Source organism: Atractosteus spatula, chromosome 2 (assembly GCF_055471065.1).
Source record: "Atractosteus spatula isolate fAtrSpa1 chromosome 2, fAtrSpa1.hap1, whole genome shotgun sequence".
NCBI classification, from domain to species: Eukaryota; Metazoa; Chordata; class Actinopteri; order Semionotiformes; family Lepisosteidae; genus Atractosteus; species Atractosteus spatula.
Genome location: NC_142707.1, coordinates 6,242,970 through 6,264,773, shown reverse-complemented (window position 1 = coordinate 6,264,773; position 21,804 = coordinate 6,242,970). Strand labels below are relative to the sequence as shown.

Below are 21,804 nucleotides of genomic sequence, written 5' to 3'. Positions count from 1 at the left end.
CATTACCCCAAGGTGATTTGTAGTTCTTCAACTCTGCCCTGATTGCAACGCCTGTATACTTTGTAAGCTACATTCTACGCTTCTGAAACTGTGACAAGCATCTTGAATTTTTATCGGTTGAAAGGTCGCTGCAAAATCTTCAACTAAGGAATAAAAGAATCAGCATTTTAAAACTATAAGGTGACAGATGGAACATTTTCAAGAAAGCTTATGTTTCAAGAAAATCTCAACTGAAGTACAGAACACAAGTTGTCTGCTCCAGGCAAATACATGAAAACCATGTGCTGTTAGTCATTTTAAAAATGACGTATCTATTTCACTTTTCAACATACCTTTGTATGCAATTAAGCACTAAGCTAAAATTAATAAAGGGAAGAGCATTTTTGTGAGGAGATAAGCCTGATGGCAATTAAGGTTCAATCCTCTTATTCACAGATTTTAACAGTTAAACATCTCTTTAAAATCTTTTTTTTTGCCTTGCAAATTACACACTGAAACCCAAAATCAAGAGCATGATTAAAATAAATCATGAATACCTCCAAACTTAAAATAATCATCACTGTGGTCTTTTAAAAATGATCTCAGGAAGGCTAAAACAATCTGGTGTACCTTATTCTTAAAATAAAGTTGAAGTAAAAGTTGTCAGAAATATTTGACCTTAAAAATAATGTAAAAGTCAAGTTTCAAATGTGACAGTGTATTATATTGTTCAGTGTTTTAAAATCAAGGTCAAATACATCCAATCCTGAAATGTGTAATTACATGCATGAAGCAGCATGTAATTACATAGATGCAGCAGAAAGAGAAAATACTTAACATTTACATCAGGTATTGCCTGATGTAGCGATTTCAGCGTTCTAAATTCCTACTTTTTAAATGCAGGCATATGTCTCATATTTAAATCTAAAATATTATTATAAGCAGTGCATTTTTAAATTATGATGGATGCATAAACTGCCTTCCTGTAACACAAACATATTTGCAATGAGAGAAACTGAAAATTTAAAAAGGTAGGTAAAAAATGTCCCGAACTGGCTGTGACAGTATATACATAAGTAGAATACATCTGCTTTCACCTGATTAACACTGATGACCTGCACAATTTTTGCTGTCTTTTATTAGTCTCTCTCTTATTTTCAAGTATCAAGAAAGTGAGTTGGTTTTCCCCGTATCCACCTAAAAAAAGAAATTATTGCACAATACAAACTATGTCAACTCAAATCTGTCCCAGGCCATCAGAAATCCTACACTGTGTATGATTTTTTAAAATTAATTTTAATTTACCCTTAAATTAAGGATGAAATCTTTTCATTTTAAGTTTCAAGTTTTGAGTTGTGGGTTTCAATCTCTTTTTAAAGGCTGATCTTCCGGAATTTAACCCCAGGTGCTCTGATGTTTCCTCCATTAGCCAACTCTGAATGCTACAGGTGGATCACATTATCCCACACAAAAATGCTATTTAAAATGGGCTATGAACATCAAATATTAAGGTGCAAATGACCAAATAAAAATGATGAGTCTTGCAGCGATCCTGCTGCACAGATCTGGACTTTTTATTTCCGGCAGTCATAATGGAAACAAGGATAAAGTGCAGCACTCTACTCTTACTGGTAATCGGTTAGCCATTCGCAAAAGCTTGGCTTAGCAGCAAAGATTTTAACATCAGGTTTAATACTCACATAGCGCTTTTTGTTAGCATTCAAAACCTGTATTTAGTTAAGGACGGACACTACTGCTTTGCAACTATCTCTTGAAAATTACACAACTGAAGCCAACTCAAGACTTATTCTGCTCGTTTACCAATCCTCCCAAGTCACTCCACTGCGTGCTCTCACATGGGCACACAGCCTGTCAGCACCCTCTTTATCTTTTGGATGGGGGGTGGGGAGTGCGTACAGGGTGGCAGACAATTGACTGCTGGAGTGTTGCTTGCTTTGATTATGTATTGATGGAAAAGAAACAAAAAAGACTGACTTCATCTTCACAATATATAAATACATTTAAAAAAATTCACATTGCTTACTTTATCGAAAGAATGAAACACAACACTTAGTAGTGGTGCTGTTCCATCCCAGCAGTGTAGAGCATGTTATTTATGCAGTCTTCGGCATTCCATGAACCCAGGGCAGTGTTATCACATTAACTGGTGGTCTGCTCCAGGGAAAAGGACCCTCGCGAGATCTCCGGTGTTGGGGGTCAATACTTTGAAAAGCAGCTGTTCTTTTCTTCTTGCGAAGGCTTGGATCTCTCAAGACCATGCTGGCTGAACCCCTGTACCTGAGTGGGGGTCTTAGAGAGTGACGGGGATCGCAGAAGCACCCCGCCCTTCTTCTAGCCACAGCGCGGAAGAAGAGGAAGAGGAGGAGAGCCCGTTGCGCAGCATGCGACGATGGATTCGCCGCAGGCGGAGCAGGTAGAGGAGGATGGACAGCAGCACTACTAGGAAACATGCCAGGAAGAGATAGTGATTGATGACGAAGGTGAAGCTTCCTCTCCAGTGAGAGTGCGCCCCCTTCAGGATCTCCTGCTGGATGTCCCTGTGAAAGACCATAATAGAGAGACACTATGGCAAATGCAACACAGCAAACGTGGCCTTTGCTGTCTGAACGACTCTACAGCTCTTAAATCCATTAAGGGAAAAAGTAATGAGTCCACTTGTGAATTCTAGATACAGTCAGACAAGAAGGAAGCAGAAATGGAAGCTTGTTAAACATAAACATTAATGCACAAGTTTAATTGCCAACCTGCTGTGCTTAATGCAGCGCTGTATAATCCTGGTAAAGGAGGACTTGTACCTTTTCAAGGGGTATTTAGAACAGCACCAACTGAAGAGGTGGGAAAAGCTTTTAAATTGCAGTTAAGCCAGTAAGTAGCTGGTTGAGATCATTAAGAGGTATTTAGGGAATAAATGTAGGTATAATATAGGTGTTTAGGGAATATCTATATCACACCTGCCTTCCAGGAGCAGGAATGGACACTGTGTGCTTAATTCATAGCTTTCTTTTTTCTTTAACATTTAGGGAAAGGACATTCTATCTTGCTGGAGATTTGGAAGGGGTCTATAAGAGGGACCTCCATATTCTGTTCACAAAGGACAATGTGTTGGAATGGCATGTTCCAACAGATGGCAGTAGAGCACTGCACATCAGTAAATCATTCAAGATGGTGCTTCAAAACACAGCCTCAGGGCATACTGAAGAAACCCACTTGCAAGAAACAATATTGGCTTTTTTTCTAAAATGTGGGCACGAGAGAGATGCATTTAGCCATAAAACCTTAACTGAGCAGTGCCCTTTACCTCAAGGGAAGGAACCGTGTTCTGTAGAGGATGGCACCCAGGGTCCACTGCACCTCCTTGTCATAGACCAGCAGGGCTGTCTTCATGTTTCTGTATTCCGTTGGGAAGGAGAACCCCAAGTGAAACACTGCGTACATCCAAGCTGACTTAAAACACTGGTACCTGAAGAAGGAAAGGGATGTCTTAAGGGGGGGGGGGGATTTTAAACAATCATTTTGAAAGGACTACCTTCCTGAAAGATGTGTGGTGCTGCATAACCTAAGAAATGCTTCTAAGAGCTATGTCAGTGGGGATCTTTAAAATCCTAAAAGATTTTCACAAGGTAATGCAATTAAAACAACGAAACAAAACTCAAATCTTCGAATGAATGAATTTAATTTTGTTATTACCTTTCCCAAAGAAAGTGCCTAAACGAGTTTATTGTGAAGCTGTTGTGCTAAAGGGTGGCTTTTAATCATAGCCTTATTATCTAAACACATTTTTTCATGCTTATTAAGAACAGGGGTCCCTACTGAAAAGAATTAATTAACCATAGAAAGTCGAACAACACCTGTGTTATAGAGTATTGTCTTCGTTTCAAAACCTTCACTTTGGGAGGGCCAACTGGTTTTATTTTAACATGATGTTTGTAAAAAGATTAACAGCCACTGGAAGACCTACTTAAGTCTGTGCAGGTCTGCATGAGAGGCGTACAGACCCCGATCAAACCTCTCCCTCAGGGTTTTCCACTTGGTGGTACAGTAACTCTACGGGGGAAAAAAAGAGAATGTCAAGTAAAACATTGCTGGCTGAAAAATATCAACAGCTTGACTCCACTTATCGGGATTAAATTAAACATGTAACTCAATGTACTCTGAAGTCTTAATCAGAATGTGCTCATGTACAAACAGTACTTTTAGCTTTTGTCTCTTATTACATTTGTTTAATACTACACTGCCTTGCTACTATCTTTGTGTGATGGCCAGATCTACATTTGAGTTTACATTTTTACACCCTTTTTCTCAATTCATTTCTGAACAGACAAGCTATTCAAGCTGAATAACTATACCCTTTCACTGATGCTGGGAGGATATGTTCTTCTGAATTCCTTGTAAATTCAAACTAGCAACAAAAAAAGCACTCAGCACTTAATACTCGTATCAATGTAAAATAACTGAATTAATACATCTTCTGGGTCTCTACTCCTTGATCCTGTGACTCATTGCAGTGCAGGACTAGGGTTGCTGTCCACAGCTTTAGGACTGAACCCTTCCCCAGAAGTCACTATGGGATTATGACCAGGAGCTGTACCTTGGCAGCACGAGAGTACTTGGTGGCGTTATAATCGCCGCCCATGCGCAGCACATCTTCAGTGCAGTAGTAAAACTCCGAGAACCCGTAGAACTGGCTATTCTGGTAGTCAATGGGTGGCTGGTAGACGCCGTTGAGAGAGGTCTGGGTCTCATTGGTCTTGTTCATGAAGGGCTGCAGGACCAGCCGGCAGCGGTCGAAGTCGCCGGTGCCCCGCAGGAACAGGCTCTGCCCTCCCTGCTCGATCTTGTCCTCCAGATCCAGCGGCAGGCAGGGGTCCAGGAAAGGAGTCTCCGACGACTCGCCCACGTGCCTCCCCAGCAGCCTGACGGAGAAGAAGTAGGACACCCAGAACAAGATGATTAAGAATGGAGACACCTAAAACTCCACTGTTCACAGGAGGTCAAAGAACTTCACCATCTCAAGAATTAGGTTAAACATTCAGCTAGGAAACCGAAATAACCGCAGCAAGGAAAGTAAGACGTCATTTACCAGCATGATGCACTTCAAACTTGGCAAGTTTTTGTAGCAGAGGCAAATTCAGAGAATAAAATACTCTTGGGATTGAACTCCTTCAGGACAGGAAACGGAGCAGTTAGTGCCAAGTCTGCCAGCCACTGGTAGAAAGCACTAATGATCTGTGCTTACTTGTTCTCCATTAAGGTCTTGCTCACGATGCTCTCCTCATATCTCTGCCTGGCTGCGTTTCCCCCAAACCCCAGGAAGGTGGAGACGTACACACGGTACACATGCTCCGTGCGGTGGGCGTCACAGCCCAGGTTAAACTCTGCCAGCAGGTTCTTGGCCACTTCCTCCTGCAAGAGGTTCAATATCAGCGCATGAATCCCCTCCCCCTTGCCCAACCTCCGTTAATGTGGGTGCCTTCAAACAAACCCAAAAACTTCTATTTACCAGGCATTAGTGGGTAAGCATCCTTATCAATAATCCATTATTTACAAGAGACTTATAGAGAAAACTATTTTCAATAAGTCAAAAATGGTACACGAGATCAAGATGCTGGCTTGTGCCTGGATAGAGGAGTCAAGCATGAATTAATACAGATTTTAAGCCAGTTAGTTGTATTCTAGTGTATAACTATGCATCTTTTCTCTGAATTTGTTGGGCTATGATGAGTTCACTATTAGACTGGTCCAATAGGACAATACTTCTGTAGCAACATGTCAATACAAAGTTGATTTAACCAGGTGGCTTTTCTCATGCTGCTGGGTTTAAAATAAAAGTTAGCCTATTGTTAAGTTGACAGAGAAATTTTTGATTCACAACTTCAAAAAATAAATCATAACGGGTGAAACACACCTCACTGCAAGCAATCTAAAAAGAGCGTCGATTCTATCACGGTCCTCTATTGGGTTAATGCAATCTCAGGAAACACAGGCAAATATGCAGGTGGGGACTTCTGATGACACTTTACAGTATTCTGCTTGAGATGGTGGCAACCTTAGCTAATGCTGCAGATTCAGAGAGCAAATTCTCTTGACATCGTGGAAAACCAATCTTAACCTGAGAAGTATAAGGTGTAATATGACGCCATTTTACAAAACCCATGCCACCATTTGCAGGTAATTTCCCTATGACGAAAAGAGAACACTAATATTATCACAAATTCTTTAGGCTGCAGAGTCTCAGCTGTGCGTTTTCTTCATTTCTTTTGTTTCTTGTGAAACTGCAGTGTCATTTTAGAATGACAGAAAGGTTCTGTATAGGCAAGGTCTTTAGTCACAAGGTAATCTTGCTTCTATGTTAAAGTAAATCCACTTCGAGCGTGGTTTCATACAACACCTCATTTTCAAACAGAATCAAATTAACCGTGACAGCCCTTTGTGTTCATCAGTGGCCAATCTGCAAGCCCAGTCATGCACTCTGTTTAGTGGACACTGCAGGCTGCGGTTAGCCCTTCCCTTGTCACCACTGACAGGGGAGGATAGTGCTACACTCCAGAGCGAGGGAGGGAGGGAGGGGGGGAGAGATTGAGGAACGGGCTGGGACAAGGGTGGGGTAGGATAAAATGGAGTAAGCCAAACATAAAAAACACAAAAGAAGGAAAAGTGGTGTGGATAATAACCTGCTGTGAAGAGGCAAAGCTTACAGTTTTGGGCACTTCATACGCGATCTGTGTGGAGACACCTCCCATGTCCAGCACACCTGCTGTCCTCTTGCGGACTAGCGCCTCCTGGTGGTCACTGCCAGGGACCTGCACCTCCACTAGAGCCTCCTCTTCTGCAGTAGAGACAGAAAGAGGGATGGGGGTCAAAAGGGGGGGAACATTAGATTTGATTTTTTAAGCATGTAGAATGTTTTTAGTAAAAAAAAAGCATTTGTGTCAATAGAGTTTAAATAAAATAGAATCATCTGCACCAGGAATGGCCAACTCTTGACTACAGCTCAGTGGTACGCAGTCACAGTTCTGTGGAACCCCAGTGTCTACTGGTTCTTTGGTTCAACTAGCTGAACTGGTAATTACTCATGCTAACTGATGCCTTGAATTCATCTGCCTGCTTTCTCAGACTTTTGCTTACTTTTTTCTGCATCTAAACTAGAATTGAAAATACTCAACTTTAAGGATACTCTTCTATCAGAACATTAACAAGTCAATATTTAGCTCCACATTTTATGTAGTCTCACCTCAGCTTATTTCTGTATAAACAGCTCTAAAAATAATACTGAAATCAAAAATGTAAATAAAAATATTCCTAATACTTACCATCTTCTATGTGATCAAATCTTCCAAGAACAAAGTTGATGCCAATCCACGCATAGACACCTTTTATAGACAGATGGATTAACAACATTTTAGGACTTACTCTTTTTTTGGAAGGTAAAGTATTTCTTTTCCCTGACGCTTCATTCCATATAAATATTAAACATGCTAAAATAATATTTGATATACGTGTTCCATTTCTAGCTTTTGTCTGAAAAAGTTTCCAATTCCATATTTTATTCTTCTCAGGATGGATTGAAATATGCATGCATCATTAAAAAAATACACTTGTGGTGGGCTGCTCATAATGTGATCCTTCCAGTCCACCACCATTATCTTGTACAGGTGTCCTGATTATATTCTTTACATTGATATTGTTAAGAGAAAAAGCACAGCTATGGAGTGCACTCTCTTATTCTGTACCAGTGTACTAATAACCATTTACTCAGTTCCTACCACAATATTCTAGGCAATACCTGCAACACTACTACACATCACACTTACCCTCTTGTTTCCCCGATATCACTTCCACATGGGAATCCGAGAACAGGAAGTTGAAATGCACGGGAATATCAGTCCGCAGATCTTCAAGCAGGGCTTCCTGTTGACTGCAAATCATGACACAGTATCAGTGTTCAGATCTCCATTCCTGGCAACTTATAAAGAGAACCACGGAGCAAAATGGTTCTTAGGAAAAGGAACATTTATTGAATTTCCTACATGAGAAGTCTTCTTAGTACTATGTCTGTTAATCAAATACATTAAAAATGATCATTTTACTACTAGACCAAAGAAACAGTTGGATTTAAATGACGCGGAGACAGCTTTATACTTTACAGTGAATCTGGCTGAACACTTATCCTGATAATCATGTGACTGGTAATCAGGTTACACAAGAATCACTCACTCAGTAAGCTTTGCAAACTGTCAGAGACACCAGCCTGATGCTGAAAACATCATTTCTACTCTGGGATTCAAGGCAATATAGAACAGCAGCGTCATTCAGGAGAAAAAATGACAGATAAATCATTTTGAGACTTAAAATATCCAGTAGTTCTCAACACAGGGTCATTAAAAGGCATAAAGGTGCAAGTCTGACAATGTGAAATCAAGCAGCTGAAGCAGATTAACAAAGGTGTTTGACATCTAACGGCTACAACACCAGTTAGTTTTTTGCAGTACCTCTCAGGCAGGACTCTCATTCCTGCAGTACAGAGGATATACAGAGGGGTTTCCTGGTGCTTGCTCTTGGGAATGTGCTGTGCAGCAAAGCTCAGCAAGGGGTAAATATAATCACTGGCTTTCTCTGGAGCTGTGGCTAATTCAGAGATGCCTGCAAACAAACACAAAAAGAGACCACATTATTGAAATACCACTAAGACCAAAAGTAGTTAAGAAGGTACAATGCTAATCAAAGGCTCAGGTTGTAGCTGAGAAAGTCAAAAGAGCACAAAGAAGGACACATCACATTACTGGCTTTTTTTTTAAATTGGTCACTTGCATGATGAAACTTGTTTCTAAAGCACTTCATTCCAGGTCTGGTAATCATATAACCTTCACAGACCCGGAGAAAAACTTAACTTATTTTTGTTTCAGTTGATCCATTGAGGTTGGGAGTGTCCCTGATTAATTACTTTAATCCCTATTCATATGGCCATTAAACTGTGCAGAGGCTCAAAATCAACTTGACCTGGAAGTCTCTTAAAGATGCGCACATTTCTTTAAGCAGGGGAAAAAGTTGTAAGAAAAAAGTTACAAAACAAGTATTAAACCTACAGTATTTAAATAATGTTTATATGAATGTCGCCCATCTTGAATGTTCTGAATTCCACTTTTGGAGACTGACTATTCTTTTCTCTCCCCCTCACAGGGCACAGGAGGGTCAGGGGAGGTCAGTCCCACCTGGCTTGATCTTCATCACGACGGGCTTCCTGTTCTGGTCTCTCATCTGGCGGATGTCCAGCAGGTCGTGAGGGTTGCCATTGTGCCGGGGCCAGCAGTACACAAACACGCGGGAGCCACTGCTGCCACAGTCCACCACGATGCCATAATTGAGGTTCGGGTTCCCAGTATCTGTGGCCTCCACATCGGTCACTCGAGCCAGATACCTGAGATGGACACACACAGCCAGAGATCAGGGGTGCTGGAAGGGGGAAGACCTCATTGCAAAAAACGATAGCATCGCCCACCTTCTGACTGCACTGCAAGTCATTCAAAACATACATTTCATTTTACTGCAATGGGCAATGGAATGAAGGTGACAAGACTGCCTAGCAAAGACAACTTTTTGTGAAAAAGATTAGATTACTTCAAGGGGAAAGGCAATGCCATTGTCATATTTTGGGGTTAGAAATAACCAGCATTGATAAGTACATTTCAAACAACAATAAAAGTCAAATATACACAGTAACTTGTCAAATGAAACATCCAATTTACACCACAAAACAGAAAAACATTTCTAGATATGTGCAGAACCATGTTCTGCGATTCAGAACGAGGCAACAAAACTTCGGGTGATGTGAGTGGCCCTATGACACTGTAAACAAGCAGGGTGGTGAATACATCTCTTTTAATCCAATAGAAATAATGCCCTTGATTTTGCCCGCATATACGCCTTGTTAACTCTGCATGCAGATCACATTGGAACATTTCTGCAGTGAAAAGCCTTTTGCACAACCTGGTGACCTACAGTAATTTCAAAGTCCACGATTTATTAATTAGAAAAAAAATGTACAAATTTCTTTAACATCAACGAAGCTACCCAAGATTTAAAATCCAGTCTGAAAAATTGGAACTGCAGTCCCCCTTTAAAAAAAAAAAAGGTCAATAACAGGTGAAACAAAAGCACTACAATAGAATTAAGTTACTTGGTCCCGTTTCTGAAATTTCTTCCTGTTATACAAAGCTCACCTGCTAGGCAACGCAGCACTATCAGTGTCCTGTGTAACAGTGCACTCTTTGTATTCCTAGTCAGGAGAGTGGTAGGAAATATTTTAAATATTTTAAAGCTGAGGTTGCAGGTATCTAAATCCACACTACGTTTAACTCTCACTTTTCCTGTTTTACTCCAAGTTGGGCTTAAAATTAGTTTTCTCCCTCAAGATCATTTAAAACTAGAAACTTACTCAAAATAGAAATATCCAATACCTGGGACTGGGCTGTATACAAGAGCATGCCGTTTATTCAAGGACTTGAAATGTCTCATACAGCTTTTCACTGGGAGTCCACTGCTATCCCCGAGAGCCACTGAGTCCCCCCTCCCCTCTGCCAGCTGTAAGGCACCCACCTGTGGAACTGCTTGTCCCTGTGCAGCCAGCCGTGCTTGCCCCTGCCCAGGACCAGCAGCACATACAGCACACACAGTGTGCCCACCAGCAGCACCAAGAACAGGAACTGCCTGAGAGAGAGGCAGGGCAGCCGAGGCAGGCCCACAGGGGAAAGGCTGAAGTGCCAGGAAGCAGGGAAGAGACAGGAGAAACTGATCCTGGAAAAGAGAGAGAGTGCACACCACTCACACATGTGCATTTAGGGCAGGACATAACTTTCTGTGCTTGGCACCCATCAGGCGTACAACCCGAGCACTCTCAACATCCATGGTAGATGCACTTTTTATTTCACTAGTGTCCTCACTTGAAGAATGAATTTGACTACAGCGACAAATTACAAGTCTGTTTCCGTTTCTGAATTCTGAACGCAGAATGATTTCTGCATTTGATTTTTAGTGAAGAGCTTGATAACTTGCCTTTGGAAACAATAATTTTGTCCATGCTGTCAAAACCCTAGATCTAACACTGATCCTGAACCAAAAGTAGCCACAAGAGCTGCTTATAAATTGTTATTTTTCCATTACTATACCCTGTTTTTAAGGACTTACATTTAATGTATTTTTAGATCTTATCCTGGATAAGACAAGTAAAATTATATATACACTATATGTACTGTAGGCTGGTAATGCATAGACTCCAGGTGTATAACACTTACCTCCCCATGTCTGGGAGTCTCCTTAGTTCCAAGTTACCCACAATCCAAAGACTTGGGTAGAGAAAATATCTCAGAGCATTCTTACAAGTTGAACGTTGAACACACTGCCACCTGAAGGACACCACTCTCAAACAAACTGGGAAAGGAAAAAACACGATAGAAGACTTAGAATCTTCACCTGCCTTTCATTTTTGACCATTAAACCTTTATTCCGTCTGCGAAAAATAACCTACAGTGCGATTTGTGCTGAAACCAAGCGGTTTTAACAAGCTTTAGATCAAGTTTTCGAACTATGAGGATCCTATTGCCATAAAAGATCACTCACAAAGAACTGATGACAGTTGGTTTTAATCGCTTTCCCATATTTAATTTCTAAAAGAGAATGCAAAACAACTGAGGGAGGTGGAGATAGCGAAGATCACATTCATCCGATATGTACCCTCAACTCCTCAACGAACACAACCAGATTGTCGGTTAGTCTCTGATATGCTCTTACCGCACACTTGAGCACACCCGAAATACAGGCAGCTAAACTGCGTACACCTGTATAGTTATTACGTCACTAAGCGCAGAGTTAGTCAACTATATATTGCAACACTTTTTTTTGTTTCGGCTGTAGTAAATACATTTTTCCATGTCTCGATAACCTGGACCTTTATATACTACAATCGCGTTTACTGCCTCATTAAAAAAAAATGTATCAAGGAGAACTTCTTTACAAATTCACCATACAGTTTTCTTACCTGGTTCTATTTTCTGGCCGCTGCTGATGTGTCGGACTGCCAGGTACGACTTCCCATCTGCTACGTCTCAGGTGCAGTTCCACTCACTGATTTCAAACTTCCTCTTACGCAATGCACTTTGAGACGTCTGATTTTATCAAATGTTTCTACGGATCTACGTAAACTTGTCCCATACTTTAAGAAACTGCCACCATTTTGGCTCAAGAAACAACCCGGCGTTAAGTACTGTACATTGAGCTTTTCAGAGCCAACATGAAGAACACAGACGGCCGTTTCCTAGTTAGTCGCTATAAATGTTGGATGATACCGGTGACATTCATTGCCAATGTTCAAGAACAGATAAAAAACTAAAATGTTAAAAAAATACATTATCTGACTTAAAATTAAAATACAAAAAACTAAATAGTGAGTTACATAATATCCGCATATTATTCGTGCATTAACTGAAAATGTTGTAACCTTAACCAAATCAAATTTTATATGAAACTGACGTTTACCTGTTGGTGTACGCTGAAAACAACGAAGACTCAAAACATAACCTTTAAAATAAAGCAAGGTTATCTTTTCAACTCGTTTTCAGAAAAACCATCAACGTATCCAACGAATACTACAACATAATGGTCTACGCATGCGTCATATACATTGAAAAACTTTATTGGTATGCTTTCGCCTGTACTAATACACACGCTTCTGCCGATTGGGAAGGTAGATGCACAGAAGACTATCTCTGGTAGACGTGCTTACGTGGCAGTTCTCCCATTCGCCAAACTGTATAACTTAGACTTATTTATCAAAAGGAAATCTAGGATGGTTTGAGAGGGTTTAGTACTAGGTTATATGTACTAGCTGTGCTGTATGTTCGTACAGCATTCTCATACTGGAAATGATAAAATAGCTTCAGAGGTAGCCACGTCACCTACACAGTATTTCAAATAAACTAACATGGAATACAGGACCATGGGAGAGCTGGACACCATTTCGGCAAGCAATGGGGACCAAGTTGGATGCCAGTCCCTGGCAGGACACATACACGCACACACTCACTCACATCAGGGACCATTTTCCCAAAAGCCAATTTACCTACCAGTCTTCGGACTGTGAGAGGAAACCAGAGCACCTGGCAAAAACCCATCTGAACAGGGAGAGAACATATAAACTCCACACAGATAGCACCCCCAGCCTAGAACTGAACCCAGGGTCACAGTGCTGCACGGCAGCATTGCTAACAACGTTTTCTCCCCCTTTTTCACAATCAACAGGAGAAAATGAACCATAGAACACAAGTGCAAACTTCTCATGCATTTAAACATGAGGACAGGACTGTCAAGCACTGAATTGTGTCTGGAACAAGCTATCCATTCATCTTATCAATGCTGATACTGTGATTTCTTTCTACAAAAGGCTATATTTTGCATCGGGCTGAGCGGTGGCTAAGGATCTGCGCCTGTGGCTGGAAGGCTGCCGGTTCAAATACCGCAGAGGAATCCTACTACGTTGGGCTCCTGAGCAAGGCCCTTAACCCCAACTGTTCCAGGTGCGCCGTACAATGGCAGACCCTGCGCTCTGACCCCAGGCTCTCTCCCTATCTGTGTTTCTGTGTGTTTCATGGAGAGCAAGCTGGGGTATGCAAAAAGATAATTCCTAATAAAAGAAATTGTAAACGGTTAATAATGTTATTATTATTATTATTATTATTATTATTATTATTATATAAAGTCATCCAATTACTTGGCTGCTAGAAACCATACAAAATATGTGGGCTGAATGTCCTTTTCTTTGCAAACTTTCTCTGGTACATTTCAGGCATCATCAAAATTTTGCTCACAGTTTTAGAAATTAGTTATCAGTCATGAATGAAAAAGGGACATCAGAATCAAATATTACAAATGAAAAGAATAAAAATGGAAGTTAGGTTCAAAAACCATGGGAACAAATTGTCATTAACTTCTGTCCAATTCAAACTTCTTAGGATCTACAATAAGTAAACTAGCTTCTGGGGATGGGGTGTTCAATGTTTTACATATTTCATTAAAAACTGTTTTATATCCTGACAGTATTGAACAGTGAAGAATAAGCATGGTACTTCTTAAAGCCTGGAATCTGTCCATGTTCAGGTAGAAGGTCAACTCCACAGATTCTCAGTAATTCCAGTAATTGAATTTCCTCACCTTGGAACATCTGACTATAGGAAAGAACCCACTAAAGGTAATTTAATTCTCAGTTAATACATTTATTAAAATATAAAATGTATTTGTTTTTCTTGCATTTCAGAAAGTATGAAACATGTTTTACAGATGATAAGGTATAAAGTCTGCTGTCTAATTTGTTTTTCTTTTAACTCTACGAAAGCCTTGTCTAATAAGTGACAGGATTTGATCATGTTTTTTTTATGTAGACTATGTGCCCATCTGTGTTGTAGAACCAGTCGAGACTCACAATTACAGCAATTAAACACAGAAAACAAACCAACAGGGTTACGCAGCAATCTGCACTCTGAGTCTGAAGCAGACGAATCTGTTGTCACATAATAATGATATTTATACAGTATATATGAGTTCATTACAGTCAAAACATCACGATTAAGGACTCTTAAAAATTGGAAAAAAAAAGGACATGAATCATTACAAACAGAAACTGTTACAAAAGACAGAGTTTGTATTGATTGCTTTTCTGAGGACCCTTTGACATCCCCCAGACACCATTCAGAGACTCTCTGTGCAGCGCTGACAGTGCTGGGATGAATATTGTGCTTCAGTCTTTCACTGGGCTGGCTCCAGCCTTTTCAAAGGAGAGATATGGTGTTCCTTAGCCACAGCTGTGAAAGACCACAAGCAAAAGTCACTAGATAACGGGAACAGAAGTACTAATGTATACGCTACTGTAACAATGAATGGGACTCAAAGCAATTAATAATTCATGTATTTTTTAAAATTTAATGTTCTAACTGAGGCCTGTACAGGATATATTTAATTATAAGTTCCCATTGTTTTTAAGCCTGAGTGGAAACATATTCTATTCCAAAAGGAACACATAACTTGTTTATTCTTTTAGAATTAAGCATATGTACTGTTTATACATAATGAAGCCACTCAATCTATATATTCTGCTACTTTTATTCTGCTCTGCAAGGGGTAGGGATCATCTATCACAGAGTTCCTCCAGAGATGGCTGCAATCAGTTTTAAGAGAATTAACCAAGTTCAAAATGAACTGAATACTACCTATGGTACACCTTTCTGAAATTAGCTGATTCACCAATACATTTTATAACCAATAACGGCAGAGAGAGAAAGTGAATCAGTTTAAAAGGATTTAAGAGAAAAAGGTGGGCAGAAGGATTAGGAAAGGGGTGAACCTGTGTCTGTGAGGGTAAGTCTACTCAGCTCTCTGTCCAGCTCCTCGTCAGTAATGCCCAGCTGGGAATCTGGCACATCTGGCAGGGAGGCCAAGAAGCTGTCTTCAGCAAAACCTGGAGCCCCACCTGAGCTAAGGGGTTTATTCGGAACCTCAGGAAGAGTAGGAGGAACGCATGGAGCAGTGTCCTCTAACAGAGACTTCAGCTCCTTCTCAAGCTCTTCTGTGTCCTCATCTGCTGGCAGGAGAATGACAAAAAGGAGGGCTCGTTTATTATTTGAAGAACACCACAAATAACCAGCTTGATGTCCAGACTGGTATTAAACATTTCCAAAAATAAGGACTGACATAAAAACTCATGGGGCTTTAAATAAGAGATGCCTTTTTAATAAAAACTAGGACATAACGAAACATACTTGTGCCATCAAGTGCTGCTCCTGACAAAGCCTGGTTAACTTCATCCTGAGTGTCACAGAGCTGAAACAGACACAATTAAAAACATTAGATAATGAAAACATATGTTAGCATTGCAGACACATTTACTACTCATGGATGATTAATTCACCTCCCAGGCTTCAAAAATCAGTTCTGTGCCACACCAGAACTGAAGCACCCCACCACTCCTTCCTCCATTTGGCTCAGACATCATGTCAGAATAGTTTGCTGGAACAGCTGAGCAGCGTATACAGAAACAGGTGAATCACTAAGAATGTTACACAGACAGGCAGCAAGCACCAATGTGGACCAACTGCAGGGCTTGGACTTTCTAGCCAAAGGGAAATGGGTTCAGATCTCAGTTACTTAAGCAAGACACTTCATCAAGATGACTCTAGCAAACCCAGCTGTATCAATCAAAATCTGTATGTAAAGAAAGTTAACTAACCTCTGTAAGCAGCTTTGGATAAAGGAATCAGCCAAATAAATTAATAATAATGGATGTTTAATGCAATGCATCATTAAAGTGTACAGTATCTGCTATTGCAAAAGTAAAGAAAATTCATTCTATTTCAGAATACTTTGAAATGATTCATTGGTGTTAATTAATTTAATCCTTTATTTAGCAGTTCAAGTCAACTGAGAACAAAGTGAGTTATTTACAGCAAGACTAAGTGAAATGCCTTACTCAAGAGTGCAACAGCAACAATACCGCATCATAAAAGAATAGAGGAAGAACTGTTATCTTAATGTGATTGATGTTTAAGCTGAAAGCTATTTTCAGATTTCAGCCTACTGCGCTAGAGAAAACCTTTGTTACCTGTCCGTGATTTTCTAGTTTTTTTCCCCCTAGTCAAGATTCAGCTGTATTTTCAGTTTGTGGATCTCATCAGGAAGAGAAGAGCCTCACCTCCTGAATCTGGTCCACCAGACTCTCTGCCCTCTCCACTGTCACATCCTTCAGGGACAGTCTGAGAGCTGCCACCCCAGCCTGGTACGCCTGCATCACCTGCACACAAACACCACTTCCTCTTTTAATACATACAGTGGGAAATGCTGTGCATTTCAATGGCGGGTACAGGTCCGTAACTCACCAAGCGGTCAGTGCTGGAGTGTGCGATCCTGTCCAGGATGGCCTTCACCGTATCCAGCTGGGCATGCAGCCGGTCTGCTCGATTCTCCACTCGCTTTCGCCCCCTCAGACACCGCAGGGCCTGCGATTGAGACGTGACGCCACAGATTCAGCTGGGCTTTTTAATGGATCTCCTCATGCTAACAAATGCAAGTTGCTACTTGTGCTCTTTATTCAACCTCAGTAAGGCTGAATGTTTTCGCAGTAATTTAAAGGTCGGTATAAGTATTCTCATTGACATTTGAGCAGTTTTAGGTGACACTGTGCTACACTGTCTTGAATCTTCCCCCAAAAAGTGATCTTCACACCCTTTTTCCTTTCTTTGATAATGTACATATTTCATGATAGTAAACGGGTTAACACAAACCTCAACATATGTTAGGAAGTACATCCAGACAAATTTTTCTGCTCCCTTTTTTCATCTAATACCAACTTTGACACCCCATAGGAAACATTTTGATTAAAAAAAACAAAATAAAATGACCCCATCATTTACAAATTCAGCATTCAGTTAAAACAATCGGAGTGATTCAGGAATGCCGTAGTTTGAAATGCTCCCTGTACCTGTGTCTTCTTCCCCTCACGCAGCAGTGTCCTGGCTTCCTCTCTGCACCTGCACAGACACACTCACATCAGGATTAAAGCACTGGATCATTTACACTCCTGGGCAACATTACAGTCTGCACTTGGGAAACAATCATCCATTAGAACTACTTGTAAAAAGGACTTACTTTTTAAAATTCAATCTGGGGGTGAGATAGTTTGAAAGAGTCATTAGTTAAAGTGATCTATATATCGCATGCATAGCTAATCTTTAAAATAACATCACCTCTTTGAAGTGGTTTCCCTTCAAGTGCTAAACTACTTGTAACTCATCAGATAAGATGGGCTGAATAGCCTTCTCTTGTTTCTAACTTTTCTTTTGATCTTTAGGAAATAAGGTTCTTGTAGGAAAAGGGGGTCAAAGTAACAGAAGGAAGGACTCTGGATGAAAAGCTCTTGCAAGGTGGCAGCCGCCAGTTCCGCGACCTCACCTCTCCGCCTCCTGCCCCAGAGCTTCCACTCTCTCCCCCAGCAGCCTCTCGCTCCGCTGCAGCTGGTAAATGCCAAGGTCCACATCGCTGACCGGAGACACCCGCCCCTGCCCAGGCTGAGAGAACTTCACAATCTGGACACAAACACAGCACGGGCACAGCAAGTCATCTAACTGAACCAACCAAACCAAAGGTATGCTTCATCGGCCGATCCATATACCCCCTAAAGATCTTAGCTAGGAACTTAATTATTGTACCATATTTGGCCAGGGCATGGGCAAGATTGGGAAAAAATGCTGTACATCCATAGAACAAGTAAAATGGTTTTAGCAAGCTTTGCCCCCACTATATCCTGTGAGCCTAGGTGGTTGAGCAGTTAAGGTATATGGCTTGAGCTCTGCCAGCTCTGCCTCTCGTTGTGTGCTGTCCAGATACATTCTTGAACTTCCTTCTTTTCTGTCCTTCTTTAAAGAAAGCTGTGTCAGCTGCAGAATTCACCTTCATATCAATAAGTCACTCTAGACAAAGCTGTCTGCTAAATGACTAATGATAATTAGCATCATTACCTTGTCTCCTTCATGCAGTGACACTGTCACCTGCTTCTCCCTCTGGAGCTGCAGGAGTGCCAAGCACAGGGTGGTTTCATCAGGGCAGACATGAGCCGCCAGCGTCCGCAGGTCCTGGAAGGACAGCAGAGCGTGATCGGCCAATGGGGAGTTCCGGTACACCCGCAGTAGCTCTGCAGCTTTTTCCTGGAAGACACACAGAGATTTAGGATATACATGCTGCAAAACGTACCACCATTGCCAAGAGGTTTAACTTTAAGTAGCTCTTTATACTTTTTTCAGACAAATTACAACACCTAGTGAAACCTAACCCATTCACTTATTACAAGCCAAAATAAACAAAACATTTAGAGTACATAGCAAGATTGAGAATTAAACATTTTAATGTTTCTCAGTACAAAATCCAGAAACAGACTTTTCAGTACTATCAATGTCACTGATGTGGTATTTGTGATCTTGTGTGTTGCTCCTAGAACTATATTGCAACATCCTACAACTACCCCTTGTTGAGAACCTAAATTTTAAAACAAGTTTTAAAAAAGTATTAGTCTTACTTTATAAAAGTATGAGTCTTTGTTATTTTTCCATTGTACAAATATTATTTTGTTGCCTCTTACTATTCATCCAAGATGAAATGCTGCTGACCAAGACATAACTTATTGATGTTTATTTTTAAACAACAAGCACATTATATTTCCTACACCATGCAAATGCCTTGCTATCGATGTGACCCAACGATGGTTACAAATATAGTCACGGTTATTCTTAGTAAGTTGAGCAGTTTTTTTAAAAATGGGCATTTTATTTCTTCTCTAACATCTTCACATGTTGATAATGGCACCCGTGTAGTCCTTAATTTTGTGGTGATGAGTTGTAACAGCTTATGAATGCTGAAAAGCACTGGCTTGAGAAATTGATATTGTCGGAGCCAATGACAAACCTTAACAAGCTCAATCACAACGTAGGATTCCTCCAGGGGCACACGGTTTGTGCCCAGTAGTGTGGAGAGCGTCCATTTGAGGGGCCGGACCAGAAGCAGCCCCACCCCCCAGGACAGCCAACCAGAGTCCACATTTGCGGCAAACTCTGACTCCTTCTGCAGCCTGCCACGCCTACAGGGAGTCACAACATTGATGAACACAGGAGGTCAGGGATCCACACAGCTCACAGGCGTGCAGCCTATATCACTGTCTGCTTTGCTTTTCAGTGCTCATTCTGCATGACCCAGAGGCCTCAAGTGGAAACGGTGCGGAGGTACATTTAAAAGCAAGAAAAGGTGGCACTTTTTCAACCTGAGAAGTGAAACAGGCTACCCATGCATGATATTAAAACAGATACTGCAAATTCTGTCTAGAAATGGCTGGATAAGAGCCTTGGATTAATTATCAACATGCTAAACAAGCCAAATGGCCTCCTCCATTCTTATGTCCTTATTTTCATAAAAGACACACAGCATTTGCATAGCAATAACTCTGCTGCCAATGCTCAATTATTTCTGTAACAAACTTTAGGAATAAAAAATCACCTGACAACATCAGTAGGGTTACATGAAATAAATGTTTTTGCCTTGAGATGACAACTGAAGTTACCTTTATCTTTTAGATTCTGTATAGCGATGGAAATAGTTTTAAGTATATCCCTAATTGTTTTAAACTATTAATTAATAAATATACATAAATAAACCCCCCAAATTGCTGAAAAGGAGTAAATACAGTACATCCCCCAGATCTGTTTTTAAAAGGTTAATCCCTAGGAGCTCAAATAGAAATTTCTGTTACACTCCTGCATCCATACTGTATGTCTCAGTAAGACAGGTCCCGGGATACAGAGCCACACGGAGGTAGGAGATAGCAGGGAGTGCAGAGGGATGCGTACCTGACCATGTTCTGGATGACCATGCCCAGGCCCAGGGGCACACTACCCTTCCTCCGGAAGACCTGATTGAGCTCCTGCAAGGTGACACACACCGCGCCTCGTCGCCGGCAGGTGCTAATGATCAGCGGCGCCCAGAAGTCCATCTTACTGTCCCAGTCCGTGCAATTGACCTCCCGGTTTTGCTTGAACGCTGAAAACAAGAAGGCCATGCGTTCGTCGTCCGCCCACTCCGGGGGGAACTCAGAGGGCACATCGCTGTGTTCCTGTAGCTGGGGGGCCGACATGTCGCCTCCTAATCACAACGACGGCATGAATACAAAGAAAAAATAGTCTGTAAGTAAAGTATTGCACATAGCTGGTTTAAACCAATAAAGCATCTCAGTTTTAAATAACGAAATATCAAGGTTCGCTGTTTCGAAAGTATGTCCTCCAAATGTTGCTGGTAACACAGAACCACGCATTCCGTGTTTTCTAAAACTATTCAGTGAAGTGCGTAGGGTTCTAATGGAGCTACAAACTTAAAAATAGCACACTTTAAGGTGGGTACAAAGTTACGAAGTAAATATCAAAAAGCGCCCAGTCATCAGCTGTAAACTAGACGGCATATTAGTCGTAATAAAACAGACTGAAGAAAATGAAATGAGTGTCCTTCTAGGTTAAGATGATTTAACAAGCAGGGCACAGTCTCCATAAATATGTCTCCTTATTCGTTGCCTGACAGCTGAAGTCACTGCAGCGAGCTTGCGAAAATATGCAACATTGTTAAAATCGACAGATCCAACCAACCCCCACGCCCTTACCTTCGATGTTATTTCCGTGGATACGTTTAGTAACGCATTTTGAAATCAAAGGTTTACAACGTAAACGTGCTCTTCATTTTCCTCCTCTGCGTCTTTAATTGGCCTTCTTTCAAACCAGACTGGAAATATTTAAAAATTAGTCACTGCATTTTGAGTTCAGGAGACTGCTCCAAGCGGATAACCTACAGCAACCCGGTTGTGAAAAGTAAACGGATTACGCCCCTCTGTTTATCTGACAGGACTTTCAACCAATAGCGGCAAAGTGCTCCCTTAGGGCCCTCGCGAGTTTACAGCTCACAGCCAATTAAAACGCGCTAAGAGGAGGGGGACTTTTCTCACGCGCTCCCACTGCGGCCTGTGACTCGCGTGGACTTGTTATTGTCATGTGACAATTCTGACAGCAGGCTAATGAGCTGCGGAGAAGCCCTCACAGGCGGGTAACGCAGTGCGTGTGTCTTCAGGTGTAGCGCAATGGTTTGCTGCCCACCGAGGTTACAGATCGTTGCAACAGTGGCTGCTGCGCAAACGCACTCAGGGCAAACGGTTCAGACGAGCTACAAAGCGAAAAGACCTGAAAT

General features: G+C 41.2%; 2 protein-coding genes across 6 annotated transcripts; both read right to left on the bottom strand.

The window, feature by feature from the left end:
* Nucleotides 1–2,204: 2,204 nt before the first annotated feature.
* Nucleotides 2,205–12,151, bottom strand: entpd4 (ectonucleoside triphosphate diphosphohydrolase 4). Of its 2 annotated transcripts, XM_088909673.1 has the most exons (13): nt 12,032–12,151; nt 11,289–11,424; nt 10,594–10,791; nt 9,210–9,415; nt 8,490–8,640; nt 7,812–7,915; nt 7,311–7,370; nt 6,696–6,826; nt 5,237–5,403; nt 4,589–4,913; nt 3,959–4,044; nt 3,299–3,460; nt 2,205–2,537 (listed from the first exon to the last, which is right to left on the bottom strand). In XM_088909673.1, exons 2-13 carry the CDS (start codon nt 11,294–11,296, stop codon nt 2,291–2,293), a joined length of 1,845 nt encoding a protein of 614 aa, XP_088765799.1. In that variant the 5' UTR covers nt 11,297–11,424; nt 12,032–12,151; the 3' UTR covers nt 2,205–2,290. The 2 variants fall into 2 exon arrangements, with proteins under 2 accessions (XP_088765799.1, XP_088765800.1); XM_088909674.1 differs by lacking the exon at nt 12,032–12,151 and having other exon boundaries at nt 6,672–6,826; nt 11,289–11,422.
* A 2,080-nt stretch (nt 12,152–14,231) lies between these two features.
* On the bottom strand, nt 14,232–21,428 carry chmp7 (charged multivesicular body protein 7). Of its 4 annotated transcripts, none has more exons than XM_088933406.1 (11): nt 21,227–21,428; nt 20,427–20,718; nt 19,492–19,663; nt 18,552–18,737; nt 17,986–18,119; nt 17,516–17,564; nt 16,914–17,033; nt 16,730–16,828; nt 15,801–15,861; nt 15,386–15,622; nt 14,232–14,846 (listed from the first exon to the last, which is right to left on the bottom strand). In XM_088933406.1, exons 2-11 carry the CDS (start codon nt 20,708–20,710, stop codon nt 14,791–14,793), a joined length of 1,398 nt encoding a protein of 465 aa, XP_088789532.1. In that variant the 5' UTR covers nt 20,711–20,718; nt 21,227–21,428; the 3' UTR covers nt 14,232–14,790. The 4 variants fall into 4 exon arrangements, with proteins under 4 accessions (XP_088789532.1, XP_088789542.1, XP_088789537.1 ...); XM_088933416.1 differs by having other exon boundaries at nt 15,512–15,622; nt 21,227–21,427; XM_088933411.1 differs by having other exon boundaries at nt 15,386–15,619; nt 21,227–21,427.
* Nucleotides 21,429–21,804: the final 376 nt, after the last annotated feature.

Bases quoted from the DNA above. Each gene is read 5' to 3' on its own strand.
- entpd4 (XM_088909674.1), bottom strand. The intron at 7,916-8,489 runs GTACTGCAAAAA...CATGATTTGCAG, and splicing joins ATGAGAGTCCTGCCTGAGAG to TCAACAGGAAGCCCTGCTTG. The intron at 7,371-7,811 runs GTAAGTGTGATG...TGTCTATAAAAG, and splicing joins GATATCGGGGAAACAAGAGG to GTGTCTATGCGTGGATTGGC.
- chmp7 (XM_088933406.1), bottom strand. From the start codon at position 20,710: ATGTCGGCCCCCCAGCTACAGGAACACAGCGATGTGCCCTCTGAGTTC. The intron at 18,120-18,551 runs GTAATGATGCTA...GTTTGTGTCCAG, and splicing joins CACTGCATGAAGGAGACAAG to ATTGTGAAGTTCTCTCAGCC. The intron at 14,847-15,385 runs GTTCACCCCTTT...GGTCTTTCACAG, and splicing joins ACTTACCCTCACAGACACAG to CTGTGGCTAAGGAACACCAT.